General features: G+C 43.6%; 2 protein-coding genes across 2 annotated transcripts in view; one reads left to right on the forward strand and one right to left on the reverse strand.

Moving 5' to 3' along the window:
• The window catches only part of SLC25A32 (solute carrier family 25 member 32), a 16,108-nt gene extending 10,484 nt beyond the window's left edge, over positions 1-5,624 (forward strand). Inside the window, exons 5-7 of the mRNA XM_030010998.2 lie at positions 1,885-1,998; positions 2,564-2,709; positions 4,349-5,624. Of these exons, the coding sequence (XP_029866858.1) occupies positions 1,885-1,998; positions 2,564-2,709; positions 4,349-4,484 (396 nt within the window). The 3' untranslated portion in view covers positions 4,485-5,624. The remainder of the gene's footprint in view (positions 1-1,884; positions 1,999-2,563; positions 2,710-4,348) is intronic.
• Positions 5,625-7,716: 2,092 nt separating this feature from the next.
• CTHRC1 (collagen triple helix repeat containing 1) lies at positions 7,717-14,643 on the reverse strand. Its single transcript, XM_030010999.2, has 4 exons — positions 14,242-14,643; positions 10,820-11,041; positions 9,359-9,575; positions 7,717-8,167 (listed from the first exon to the last, which is right to left on the reverse strand). Exons 1-4 carry the CDS (start codon positions 14,380-14,382, stop codon positions 8,025-8,027), a joined length of 723 nt encoding a protein of 240 aa, XP_029866859.1. The 5' UTR covers positions 14,383-14,643; the 3' UTR covers positions 7,717-8,024.
• Positions 14,644-15,049: the final 406 nt, after the last annotated feature.

Below are 15,049 nucleotides of genomic sequence, written 5' to 3' on the forward strand. Positions count from 1 at the left end.
GAATGGCTGTAATATCATAAACTTAAGTCTATAGCATGCAGCGAGCTAATCTCTGAAGTGGTAGAAGCTCTCTGCAATTTTTATGCCTGCTGTTGTTTTAGGGTTGTTTTTTTTTTTCTGCAACTTAGGAGATTATGAAGTAATTTATCATTTGTCCTGTTATACTATTCCAGTGGACTCCTACCAGGATCCCTTCTCTTTTTCTTCTCCTTCTCCAGGCTCTTAGTAATAAATTGATTGATAAGTCTTTATTCAACATTCTGGGCTTCCAATTTAGTCTAATACAGAGTTTTGTGTCTGGACACATATTTTAATTCCTCTGTCTCACCTGAATGAATCATGGGAAATAAGATAAATTTTCCCCAAAATACTGGTATCAAACAGGTTTTGGTTCTTTGAGTCCTTTTACCCACATTTTGATCACTTACTCCATTATAATTGTCCCTTTGCAACAGTTTTTAGCAAGCTTTTGGCTCCCTTAAGTAATTTTTGGCCAAGATGATTAATTCCCCATTTATTTGTATTTTTCCAGTGGAAGTGACCAACTCTTCAAAAAGAGAGTTAGTGCATCTCAGAACCCGTGCAGCTGTTGGCTCATTTTCTGCTGAACTAGTCCTGCTCCTGAAGGAACTCCGGCCTTCACTTTCTTGTAGAGACACTTCAGAAGATACCTGGTTTCCCCCTTCCTTTCAACTTTTTGAAAGAAAACATTTCTGTATATCTTCATATTATACTCTTTACTGTCCATTACTGCCTCTTACAAATGGGGAACATTTCCCGGACTGCTTTGTTACACCTTTGGTCACCTCTGCTGGGCTGCCTTGGGATGTGCTCTGAGCAGGGTGAGGGATGCACTCAAACTGATCCAAATCTTAGATTTCTTTCTTTAATGTAAATCATCCATAAATCCTTGTAGGAGTTAGCTTTCCTTCTGTGCCCTTCAACTTTCCACTGTGCGTGCGTGTGCGTGTGTGTGTGTGTGTGTCTCTCTCTTCTCCCAAGTAACAAGCGATAGGACAAGAGGAAATGGTCTCAAGTTGCACCAGGGGAGGTTTAGACTGGATATTAGGAAAAATTTCTTCACCGCAAGGGTTGTCAAGCAGTGGAACAGGCTGCCCAGGGAAGTGGTTGAGTCATCATCCCTGGAGGTATTTAAAAGACGTGTAGTCGTGGCATTTAGGGACATGGTTTAGTGGTGGACTTGGCAGTGTTATGTTTATGGTTGGACTTGATCTTAAAGGTCTTTTCCAACCTAAATGATTCTATGATTCTATATATACACACACATTTTTTTATACAGAAATGTGTATATATATCATAGATACACATTTATATATACACACACGCACACGTGTACATATCTATCTCCATGACTTGATCACAAGAGGTTTTTCATACCTCTACTCCTGATGGCCCTCCTCACTGAGACACTAGCTTCTGTCATTGCCTTACCAGTCTGAGGTGGGAACTGAACAGGGTAATGCCAGTCCCTGGAAAGGGGCAGGCACTGAGCAGCACATTTGCAAGACTGCAGCTTGATTTGTATTCTTAACGATCCTGATCCATGTTACCAGTTTCTTAAGACCTGTGCTTGTGCTCTGTGAGGTGGAGTCCCTAGGCTACTTGTTTTGTCTTGCTCACTCATTATGTGTCTTTAGCCTGCCTGTCATTTAGAGAAAAGTAACATATGTTACACTTTTGTGTGATGCCTGCCATTAAGAATAACCAACCCAGAATCAGCTTTGAGTCCTACTGCACAGTGACAGTTGTGCAGTCACAATTTGTAAAGTAATGGAGGACATATGTATGTGTGTAAGCTGAGCTCTGTCAAGTTGCATAGTTTTTGTCCATTGCTGTTTAACCTTGTTTTATTCCTTTTTTTAGGGATTTGTGCCTGGTCTGTTTGGAACTTCACATGGAGCACTTCAGTTCATGGCATATGAGGAACTGAAACTGAGATACAACAAGTATAGAAACAGAGCATCAGATACAAAATTGGTACGATTCTTGAGAATAAAAATGTGGTGTGTATGTGAATAAGCAGAAATTTACTCCATTTGTCTAGGTCATGGAACAGCCAAATGTACAAAGTATTGATACATTAATTGGGATGTAGAATATATAGAAGGAAATAATACTTTTTCACTTTTCAGGAACAAGCAACTGGTTAGGGCTGTTTTCCTGTAGGGAAACCAACTTCTTATTTTGGCAAGTGTTCTGAGAATTTTAGAAGGAGGAATGGTTTTTTTCTTTCTTTGTGGAACCATAGGTGGTGGTCTTAAACACTTACATGGAAAAATGGTCAGGTGCAAGTTGGGCAAAGGTAGTTACTTTTGGAAGAAGTGTTTCACTGAATAGGAATGAGAGGGCACAACACATGTTTTAAAATTAATTATTTGTAGCACTGTATATAGTATATGTTGCCATTTTTTTAAATGTGTGTATCATAAGGGGGAAAAATCTACAGTATTTAGTTCAACATTTAAAAATCAAGTAAGATTTTGGGAAATCGGCTAATTTAAACCATACTTAAGGCAAGCCTGGTAATTTTTGTTGCTTCTAGAACACTGTGGAATACATAACAATGGCAGCTGTATCCAAAATATTCGCTGTGTCAGCAACATATCCCTATCAAGTTGTGCGAGCTCGTCTTCAAGATCAGCATAATACGTATTCTGGTGTGTTTGATGTGATCCGCAGGACATGGAGGTAGGCATGCAGAATCAAAAGCTTATGTCTTGGAAAGTGAGTCTTACAGAATCAGAACTATGTTTACTGGCTTCCATGCTGACTTGCAGAACCAGTGCAGCTCAGAGCAAACAAAATGTTAGCTGCACAAAGTCATTTTGTGCAAGATGCCACTAATAGCAATAATCTAAGGACAAAGAAGGAGATAGGAGAGGGTCAATGCTGGGCTGCAGGCTGCTGTTGTTTATTCTGTCTCCTTTCTCTCTTCCCCAGCAAATTTCACTTACAGGTTAAAAAAATAATGTTGAGTTGGCTGTTTTGGGGCTCTTAAACAATGAAGTGTCACTTGAACTGCTTTACATTATCACATATGACAGGAGTGTTGTGCTGCTGGGAGTTGTGGCTAATCCAAATTCCTGGCAGGAGGAAGTGAGCTAGCCAGAGCTGTTTATACTGATGTCCCTGGGTTACCCTGGGGCCTGACAGCATTTGTAGTCTAGTCCCAGCTTCCCGTAGAACCTTTAGAGAACTGTTACCTCACACCTATGCATATCTTTTCACAAACTCTCTTCCCTCTGCTCCACAGGGCATGTGAGAGTTCTCACACAGAACTCTGTAGTTACTAAGGTTGGCCACCTTTGCAGCATGCAACCAATATTAATCTTGCTTTGGTCAATGTTTCTGGGTTGCAGCATATTGCTAGAGATGTGAATGGAGTCAGCTAACTCCTGGGGTGTTAAGAGGTGCCACCTGAATGGGTGAATGAGGATGTGTTGTTCCAGGACCACCCCTGGCTGAGAGGCAGTACAACCATTTTGACTGAAGCCAATTCAAAGGAAAATAGCTCTCATGTCTCAGTGCCACAGTCTATGGGAAGGCTTATTAGTTCTGAAAAGTGTGAATGTATACAGCTATTCTGGGGCCACTACTGTACTCATTATGAAACAAATGCAACCTAGAGCCCTAGGGAGGGTAGTGTAAACCACACCCAAGCACTTTCCAGGATCTGTGTTAACTGTTCTCATCGCTCCAGGTGTCCTAGGCCTCTGTGAAGCTGGAAAACAGGGAGCTGAGATTAAAAGTCTTTCAAACTTTTTAACAGCCCTAACATGAATACTCTGATTCAAATTGGGGGAAGTTAGATCCTCATTTATTGGCCAGTGGAATCAAAATTCTAGAGGAGGTGCTTACTTTCCTTAGTTATATTGACCCTCAGCTCACTTGCTGTTACATGACCCAAAACCAGCAAGCCTTTCAGCCCTGCTGGCTTCAGTGAAATTAAATACGTAAATGCTTTTTGGAACAGGCTTCAGAAATTTTAAGTTATTTTAATCTGTTACTGTGTCATGAAGAAAGATAGTAAATTGCCTCCTACTCAGACAATACAAAAAAAAAACCACAAAAACCCACCCAAACCCTAGGCTAAATAGCTGATGTACAGAATATTATCATATGTTCAGAAGAGAAAATGGTGGGTTAAGATTTGATATAATATGGCTCTTTAACCACTACAGTAAGAAATTATTCTGAAATTTTTATTCCTAACCTGAAGCACCTCTCTCAGTGAGCGCACAAGAAGAAAAATGCCAGGCTTTGTTTTATGTCTGATTTCTATTAAAAGACATTAACTAAAAGTAAATGTTTTTCTGTGTCTTTAAAGGAAAGAAGGAATTCATGGATTTTACAAAGGAATTATCCCCAACGTGATCAGAGTGACTCCTGCCTGCTGTATTACCTTTGTCGTTTATGAGAATGTGTCTGGTTTTTTACTTGGTTTTAGAAAAGAAAATAATTAAATGTATGAGCTTGTGTTCATAAGGAATCTATCCTTTATTTTTTATATTTATGATCTGGGAGAGATTTAGTTCAGCAGTCTTCTCTGACACTGTGAATTGATCTAGTATTTTGAGGAAAGAACCTGGAGATAGTAAAACCCTGACAACATCTCTTCTGCTGAGTGTTCCTAACATTGCTGCCTCCTCTCTGAATCAGCTGCGTCTGCTTGAAACAGATGTCTCTGCAACTGTGAAATAATAGCACTGTGACTGGGTGAAGGCAGCTGTGCAGCAATTCAGTTCATCCTGGCCTGCCTGGAATAACGGACTAATCTGTTTTGACAAGTCTCAAGGTAACAGTTGGTCAGATTCTATTCCTACAGAAGTGGAAAACTTCATATAAAAGCAACTCTGGGGTCTGTCAAAACTTTCTTAAATCTTTATCTGAGTCTCATGAAGAAAGTATGTATGTAGTTGTTTACAGCAATGTCTTCTGAATCCACCTCTGTGTTATTTGTCAGATTTTAGCATATGGAATGCTCCAAATTCCATTGCTCATCCAACACAAAAATGCTGCCTCAGTGGGGTGCAGTTTGGAAACTCAAATTGTTTTGTAAAACAGCTGTCCGTTCTTGGGTTTGAATAATTGCCAATCTGATGAAACCTAGTTCTTGTCTCATACCAGGACAGACATTGTGGTTTTGGCTTGCTCTTAGCACCAGACCAAAGTGTATGTTGTGTGCATCGCTGGCCACTTACTTAATGCTTTTTCTCTCTGTTCCCTGCCCGCTCGCGCCTTCTCTGAGCGAGATTTTGTCTCTGTACTGATACATCTGACCAAATATTACTAAGTAAATGGATTTTTGACAGTAGGCTTACATTTTAAAAATGGGGGGGGACGGTTCTAGTAATCCCATAATGATGCAGTTTTCAAAGCACTGTAAGAACAAATATGACCATGCTTATTTTCAATAATATTCTCTGGCGAAAAAGAAACCAACCCATAAGTAGTCTAAAAAGTATTGTGCACAGGACTTCCTTTAAAAAAAACAGAATGATCCATTAATGTCTTCTGATTTGGTCTAAGGACAGGACTGTAAGAATATATTGATTGCTAACTTAGTGATAAACTAAATTACAATAAATCTCAGTAAATTTGTATAATAATGATGTTTACTTGCATGCCAATAATTGCTGTCAAGGATATGTACTTTTTGGAGATCTGGGTTTGTTTTATTTTTTTAGTTCTTCTTTAAGAAAACACATTGCTGGCTATAACATCTGCCTTCTGCTGTTAGTAAGAAGGTATTAAGTATCTAGAATGTATCACTTAACTAAGGAGGAAGTAAGTTAGCAAAGATTATTCAACAGGTGGGGGAAATAGTCAAGTTTTGTAAGGAGCTGAGAATACTATTCAGCAAAACACCCGAATAATCACTTAGAGAAGCTTCCTGTTTAACAGAAGACTAACCTAAAGCAGAAATAAGGGTTTTTTTTATAAAAATCTAACAGATTAGGGAATTGGTTTCAATTTTAAGTTAAAATCTAGAAGACTACAGAAACTGCTCAATATTTTGAATCTTAATTCAGCAAACCACTTGCTTGTTTCTGCTGATACTATTGCCACATACCACATTTTGTGTATACTTAACTTTATTAATGATTTACACTTTCTCCTCCATGATCCCATCCCCTGTACTGATACAGTTGATAATCTCATCTGAAAAGGGCATGTGGCCTTTATGGCTGGCTTTGGTTTTTATTATGAAAGTTTCCATGTGTATTTAGCTGAAGATGAAATTTACTGGAAGTTTACCATACAGATTACTGCATAGATCCCTAACAGCTATTAACAACTGCCTTTGGAGGGTGTTTACTTGGTTTTGTGTGTTTTCTACACACATTACGCAGAACAAATTTAATGGACCACTGAGTTAACTCTGCTACCCAAGGGTCCAAAAAATATTCTGAAGACATATGAATAAATCTTAAGAATAAAAGTTGTGCACTTACTACCCTGGATTAGGGTGCTCTAGGCCCAGAACAGCTTGCTCATGCTCCAGGATAAATGCAAAGACAGGCTACAGGCATGTACACAATCAGTTACTGTACATTAACTGACATTTTGTAAATTCACACCAGAGCTTAGCTCATAGTAACTTGTTTGTGTTCGGATACCTTAAAACCCATCGTCCAAGCCAATGAAAACAGTACACTTCTTCAGAGACAAAATACCAGCTGTATAATTTGCTGGCTTGCAGCAGTATCACACATAAGCTTGCATTTGGGAAACCCTGAATGCTCTCCTAGCTGCAGGTGAGTTCCTCTAGCATTCTTAACAAAAGCTGCAGACAAGAGCTACCATTTTGAGAAATGCCTGGGGAAAATCTTATAACCTGTTCAGAAGAAAAGGTGAGATTTAATCCTCAATAGCTGAAATTCCTTATCTCAGATTTAATGTTTTTTTCAATTTCTGGGACAATTGTAGATTCCTGCATGTTGTACATGCTTTTTCCTGTTTTTTTTTTAAATTTCATTAATGTAAAATTGATTTTTGTAATATAAACATGATTATTGTTTCCCTTTAGATACTGTCCAATTTTTTAAAATATTTGAGTGTATCACTTGTTGCATTTGGAAGAAAATACTTAAAACACTGAAGCTAATGCTGTGCTGGCATGATCAGTGTCGTCACTTGTCCGGTCTGGAGGCTGCAGTCAAATTACCGTCACATCATTCTTTCACTTTACCAGTACACTTTTTGAAAGCCAAGGCATTTTCACCTGCCTTATTTCTATATCTTCCAAACTATTTAATATATCTAGCTTTTAATTAACACCAAAGTGATTGTATATATCTGAAAGGCTAAATCTAGTTGAGACCAATAATAGATGTTTATACTTAAATCCTGTCTCTCAAGAAGTGAAAGAGTTAAAGCGAAAGAGAGAGCTTAGATAGTCTATTTTTACTTAGTTATTCAGAACGAGGTATTTAGTTCTTACCACATCATCTAGGTCACATCATCAGTTAAGTCAGCAGGAATTTGTTGAGAGACTTAGACTGCAACAGCAGAGCATCCTATTCTGTAGTCAGGTTTACAGTAGTAGAATTTACGTGTTTTCTGAAGGCTAAAGCCAAGACATGAGTTTACTTTCTTAGAACTTTCTATGAAGTCTTCTAAAAAAATTAATTGGGTATCATAACACCATGTAAAATACCTTAAATAGTTGGATGATCAATAAAACAGCCTGGATTTTTTTTTCTTAAAAGGTCTTATTTATTTGATACAAAAAGTTACAGTTAATTCTTAAAATGGTGGTGGTATATTTTCATACATCAAACAAGGAATTAAAAAAGCTAATGAACTTGGTTTTGATATTTATATTCTAAAATGATTATTATAAAAAGCCTCTGCAATGTGCAAAAAAAGGCTACACAAAGACTACAGATGCAAGAGTTTGGTGCCTTTCAGTCAAATACTTGCATCCAACTCTATAGAAATAAATTCTGAAGAAAATTGTACAAAATAAAAAGGGAGAGATTATAAAAATGGAGGGAAAGTTATTTTGGCAGTTCTTCAATGATGATTCGGGAGACTGAATTCCATCCAGTAGAAGCATCTCCCCGTGGATAATCTGAGCAAGTCCCAACCCAGATGGCAATATCCACCAAGCCAGCATTGATCCCTTCACACAGACCTTCCACTGGTTAAAGACAAAAATCAGGTTACCTCAGCAGACACAATCACTTCTTTCACAACTGAAGGTGGACACAAGTAGTTAAGAACAGCAGTTCATTGTAAGCTCATGCTATTTAGTTAAACCTGACCAGCATTTTTAGAAATAAAAACTATTACTTAGACATGTGGCAACACAGGTTACGGAGTCATGCACTGCCTTGATCCATGCTGCTTCTTGACATCTGTTGCAGTACCTGAAGCAGATCACAATCCACGGTGTGGCTAAATGGGAGGTATACCTGCTTCTTTAAATGTCCACATTTACAAACTGGTAGCTGGGCTATGGCTTCGGTCCCATCCAGCCATCTTTTTAGCAGTGACGGGGAGGGGGGATGGGGACACAGCCATACCTGGCTTCCACAGCTAAGCCCTGCAATGGTGATTGCCACCCTGTCATCTTTTCCACTCCTAATTCACTGCTTCTGTATAAAGTTCCACTTCTGTTGCCCTTTTTTTTTCCCCACTAGCACCACTAGTTGGAGGTGAGTTAATGAAGACAGGTGGGTCCTACCCCTTGATAAAAAAACCCTATCATAGCTCTAGAGGAAACTGGAGAAAGAGTATAGACTTGATGTTAGTCCCCATTTCCTACTGTCACCTCCTTTTATGTTGAATGACTTCACTAATTTGCCTTTTGCTTAGCAATTGAATAATTGTTCCTAGATATTTCCCTTTGGAGGTACTTTTGTGCCCCACCTGGAATTACATTAGAAATTCCAAGAGGAATAAGCCTCACTTTATGCACAGATAACGTGCAAATATCAATATTTTAAGCCAGAATGACACTGTCTACTTGGCAGTAAGGCAGTTTCTCCATATGCTAATACAGCACAGAATGTCTCTGTATTCATGTTGTAGCAGAGCTCAGTAGAACTGTCTGGATAGAAATCTCTTCCATTTCTAAATTGCAGGATATAAGTACCCTGAAAAATACCACAGTAATAAAGTACCACTTAATAAATAATTATGTTAGTATTGATAGTCAACTGTAAGACAGCAGCAGAGTAAGATAACAAGTGTTAGTTAGCTGGCCGCTCTTCTGCCTCCTCTTTCAGTCTTTTGACTTTCTAAGGCAGACTGTACTCTCTGCATTTGGTAACTTGATTTGCTACTGGCTTCTACTCCATCTCGGTTCATGCGGTCTCGGCATACATACCTGAAGAAGTTCGGTGTATATTAATAGTAGAATTCAGCTCTGGGCTTCCTTGATCTAAATATATTATGGCTTCAATAGGAAGTGGCCCAGCACATTCTGCTCCATTAAAAGTAAAGTACCAGCGCTGACAACAGGCATTTTTGCATTTTAGCCGAAGCGATCCACTGAAGAGAACGCGGAGAGCACTGTTCGAACGCATCTTTGTAAATGTACATTCCTAAGAGGAGACAAAAATGCTTTGGCAGCAACTTATGGGTTTGAACCTATTTATTTTCTATATATTTAGGAAATATATTTAGAAATATATTTATTTCAGAATGTTTTGGCTATTCTCTTTAGTCCCTTCCTTCTGAAAAAAAAAAAAAGAAAAAAGTAGACCCTGGCAAATACCATACAGTGCAAAGATGCAAATCAGAAACAGCACCTCATAGATGGTAATGGAGAAGGGGGATTATGGAAATTCTTAACTTTATTTAGATAATACCTGCTGTTAAGTTGGTAACCTAGTTACCTTCTGGGGTTTACATAAAGGCGTATGAGCTGCCTGAAAGCTGCGCTTAAGTCCTTGCATGAGAGGACAGTATAATTTCTGTCTCTGTTACCAGAAATCCTGGATTTAACAATGATTATTAGATTTGCGAGAGGCTTAAACCCTGATAAAAGCTCCACAACTGAAAAAGAAACATTTTCTGGTTTTTTAAGAGGTTGTTATTCTGTCTTCAAAATGCTGGATATCAGGGGGGGGCCTGGGGGGGGAAGCTAGGGACAGTTCTGCAAGTACAAGGCAGGGAGAAATGTCTACTCAAAAAAGTTGATTCTCACTGTAGCCACAGCAATAGCAGTTAAATTACTCCAACCAATCTGGGCTTTGCTTCATAGCTGGGATTGAGCTGGGATTTCTTCCCCTCTTCTAGGCTTGCACCATTGTATTTGAAAGTTTTACACCCGGGGCTGCTGTGGAGGACAGACTGGGTTAGTCTGGGTAACACTTGGTAATGCTGCTCCTAAGCAATGCTGATCCTCTTTGCAGTAGCATCCTGCAACTGAGTTTCAGTGAACAACCGTTTTGAATCAGGAGTTATAAAGATGGGCACAATTAACAGATTGAAGAGGTACATCTCTCCTGCTCCTTATGCTTGAAATGGTAAAAACCTTGCCCTATTTTGGGCAAGCTGGAGGTACTTTTTTGGTAGTGTGACTTTCAGCCGCCTTCTAAATATACTCTTACACCAGCCACATCATTCTTTTGAAACACTATTACAGCAATGAAGTGGGCCCATAGCTGTGAAACACAGCTGTGACAAATCCAAAGTAGCTAAACCTTGTAGAAGTTCACCCTTTTACATGTAGAAAAAGGCTCCAGTAGGAAATCTGTACGACTGGTGCTACGCAGCTTGTAGAGGCAGATCTAGAGCCTGCTGTGCTTGGTGAAGTGGAGCATCCTAGGCAAAGCTAACTTACTGCGATCTTCCCAAGATCGATGCCATAATTAAGTGCACTCCATGAACACTGCTTGAAGTTGGGCGTCCAGGACTCCTCGATGCTCTCACGCATGCACTCGCCCTTCTCGCCCTTCAGCCCGTCCCGTCCTGGGATCCCAGGTGTCCCGGGGATCCCGTTGGCTCCCGGGTTTCCATCCCGTCCAGGAACGCCGCTGGGGCCTTGCAAGCACACGCCGTTGTACTGAAACACAGAACAGATCTTGCTGCTTCCATCCATTAACTCTGAGGCTAATGAAGTTAAACACAAACAAACAACAAGGACAACAAAACACAAAACCCCCTGCTGTGACAGAAGCTAATGGGCTATTTCTGGATCACCAAGACAATGGTTCCATAGAGGAAAAAAAAGGAAAAATAAACCTTAAAAGATAAGCAGTGCCAGCAGAATTTGCTGTAAATTAAGACACCAATTATTTTATGAAAAGATGCAAAAATCCTAGAATTAAAAATTGGCCTAGTCCAAGGACTAAAACCTGTTGGAAAACCTCAGAAGATTCAAAACTTTCCAATACAGAAACAAAAAAGAGTTACATATGAATAGTTACTTTCTCCTAACCCACCATTGCTTGTATAACTGCCTCAGCTAATAAGCCTTCATTATTATTTTTTTCCTTTTTTTTTTTAAGTAGAGAAACTTTTGCGTTTCTTAGGGAGTGGAGGTTAACACTGGTTTTCTTCTGTCGCCGCTCCCTGGGGACAGAATCATGTTGCGATAGTCGAGCCACGCAAGTCAGTCTCCAGAGCGCGCACAGTGTGTCGGCATTGATGTGGACATGGGAAGCTGCACCCTGGAATAATCCTCAACTCGGGATCCCCGTTCATAGCAGTGGGAGGACGGCACGCTAACGACCTCCCTAACATCACAATATTAGGAAAGGTTAAATGTTGCTCTCCCAAACTGCATGTTAACACATGTTGCCTTCATACCTGATGAGATTTGGGGTTGCCCTCCTTGGCGAGTAGGTTTGTGCAGCCCTGAGCTCCTTCCCGCAGCACCTTCCCGAGTGCTGGATGCCGGGGGGAGCAGCCGCGTGTGGAGCTGGCCGAGCAGGCACAGAAACATTGAGCAGGAACCTGCAGGGGCTGGTGACAGCAGGGCTTTTTCTTTCAGTGCTCTTTCCCATCTGGTGACTGACTGCTTCCTTCAGTCTTCATCCCAAATCCTCACAGATAACTATATTCTGCTCTTCCCCTCTCTCACACCTATTTCTCTTCATCCGTTTTAAATGATCATGCAACTATTCCCCCTCCTGCAAGCCATGCCACTATCTGCACTGCAGGAGCTGTAAACTACAGCCCCTGCCCTCTCTCCTTTGTCAGACTGGTGAACTTTCTTCTTCTGGGGTTGTTCCTTTTCCTGTGCTTTGGTGCAAAAACCAGCATGAGCATCGCAGGCTCAGCTGGAGCCTCTCTATAAATAAAATCAGTGACTATATGAAGAGGTCTAGTAAGAAGTAGATGAGAGTTGGACTAATGGATGCTGGCATGCCCCAGCTACCTTCACCAAAGAAAACACCATTGGCCAATGGCAGTGGAAATAGTGGGATATTATAATCAAGAAGGCCACATTTGAAAAAGTTAGCTGGAGAGAAGGCTGCTTGGCCAAGCACACACCGACCTAGGGACCGTGAGAATGCAAAGACATTTCTATTTCACACAGCACTGGTTATCTGCTTTTGCTGCTATTTTTCCGTTGGACTCACGGTTTGTAACAGTGACTGGCTCTGGATTTACATGTGGTTACTCACCACAGAAATCCCAACGACATGGAGATTGGTGAGAGCCGGGGGCAGGCCGAGGCTCAGACCCCTCACTGCCCTGTCCGCTGGGGGCACCAGTGGCACCGGGCAGCAGCACCCCGCGGCTGCCCCGAAAGAGGAGCTGCCACCGTTGCCGCCTAGAGCCGCACAGCTTCCTTCCAGAGAGAGCAGCTTAGCCGTTGCCCACCCAGAAAAAATTGATGTGAGCAAAAGAATTACCTGGGCTTCAGGCTATGCTCCAACTAAATTCATCTATGCTTGCCAAATCAAGTTTTTTTCATGCTTTCTTAAGCTGGAAACGCACAGAGCATCTTTTAAAATGTCTGCTGAAGGCAGGCTCCCCTCCCGGGCATGCCTTCATTCTGCCCTGGAAGGGCTTTAGCTGAAGCAGTCTTTACAACCGGGCTGCGCCTGACTCTGCTGCCATCGTTTTTACCTCCGCTTTGCTGCTCACTCTGCTGCACCCAAAAGCATGGAGCAATGCAAGAGAAATGCGGGGGGACCCTAAAATACCGCTGCAACAGAAAACGTAAGCTCCTCCATGAGTGCAGACTCCTTATTCTCGATGCAATTCAACTTCCACAATAAAAGCGAGAGGGTCATGAGGCGGTGTGGAAGGGAAGGAGCTTTGCTGCCAGTGGTGCTTCCAGCACATCGTCACTTTGGGGGACCTCTCCGGCGATCATGGAAGAAATGGCCATGCCGCTGATTTTCTATAGGAGGTGAACGGCAGTCCAGCAGCTCACGGAAATAGTTTCACATCTGCTTTCTACATTCCAAGGACTGGAAAATCTCCCTCCTTTCTTCTATCCCTGAGATGGGATAGTCCCAACGCATTCGGGTTTCTAGTTGCAATGGAATTGCAAACAGCGGTATGCGGTCCCAGGTGCCAAAGGGAATAATGCATTAACGCCACTCCAAGGAAAGGTGGGTTCAGTAAGCGTGCAGATACAGTTTTCACGGCATCTAACGGCTGCTAAAGCGCAGTCCTTTTATTTCTCTTTTTGTTGGTTATTATTTACCCACTAGCCTCTCAGGAACTAAGCAGCAGTTCCTACTTCTGTTGCAAGGGTTGTAAGATTTCAGCGTTGCCCCTGCCATCCGCAGCGGGAGGGCGGGGAGCGGCTCACAGCGCAGCCTTTCTTCCCGCCGCCGTGCCTCCCCTCCGGCCCCGCCGACCGGAGGGCGACCGGAGACTACGCCGGCCCTAACCGCAACCCCCCCCCCCCCCGGCTCCAACCCTACGGCGAAAGCACGAAGACACGCACCCGGCCGCCGAAAACCAGCCGTTTCTGTCAAAGCCCGGCCGACCCTTTCTCAGCACTTTTCCTGATTCGGCACAACCAAGGCGTAATAAAAAAGAAAAAAAAAAAAAAAAAAATCAGGAGGGAGCCCAAACGGCGCATGGGAACGCGGCGGCGGGCCCGGCGGTGCCCTGCCCGGTTTTTCGAAACCCCGCTGCTTTTTTCGCTTCTTTCCCCCCCCCTCATCTTTGCAACCAAAACGCAGCCGCGCGGCTCCTGCGGCCGCCCCCCCCGCCCCCGCACGGCCCCCAACCACCCCCCCCCCCCCCGCCCGCCCGGCTCCCGTCCCCACGGGCCCGTCCCGCCGCCCCTCTCACCATGTCCACCACCTCCCGCTGGCGAAGCGCCTTCTGCTTCCCCTTGGGGCTCTCCGAGCCGCCGGGCGGCGAGGCCGCCGCCAGCAGCAGCGCCAGCAGCAGCAGCAGCGGGCCGGCGGCGGCGGCCGGGGCGCGGCGCATGGTGCGGGCTGGGGGCGCGGGGCTGCGCCGGGGGACGGGACCGGGGACGGGGACGGGGCGGGCTGCGGCGCAGGGACCCGTCTCCGCCGCTCTGGGCGGCAGCGCGGGGATAAATGAGCCTTTCAGAGCGCGGAGCCCGAGCTCCCTCCCCGGGGAGGCCGGGAATTTCCATCCTGTAACCGAGCGGGAAGGTCCAGGCAGAGCCACCCCCCACCGCAGCCATTGGCACGGGGGCCGGGGGGCTCCCGCCCCCTCGGGCCGGGCCCCGCCGAGCCTTCCCCGGGCCGCGCCGCCAGCCCTGGCCGCGCCGCGCCGAGCGGCGGGCAGGGCTGCCGGGGGCGGGGGGGGGGAGACTCGGAGGCGGCCGGGTGGTCCTTCGGGCCCTCTCGGAGCACCACGTAGCCCTCTTCCAGGTCTTCGAGAAGCTGCTCTGCAGACGATAGCACCTTTCTGGTGAAAGAGCCAAGAAATCGCATAACGCCACGGCAGGAGCCTGCCGCACCCTGAGTGGGAACAGGGATAAAATAGCAGCTGGGCGTAAATCACGGGGTTCATTTGAACAGAAGCGCAAGGTAAGGACAGAAAATCCTTCCGAACAGCAGCGGGATTTGGACTTCTGTTGAAGAACTTGGTATTGCCTCACTGAACATCGTCAATTTAATAACGC

Source organism: Aquila chrysaetos, chromosome 4, assembly GCF_900496995.4.
Source record: "Aquila chrysaetos chrysaetos chromosome 4, bAquChr1.4, whole genome shotgun sequence".
Taxonomy (NCBI): Eukaryota; Metazoa; Chordata; class Aves; order Accipitriformes; family Accipitridae; genus Aquila; species Aquila chrysaetos.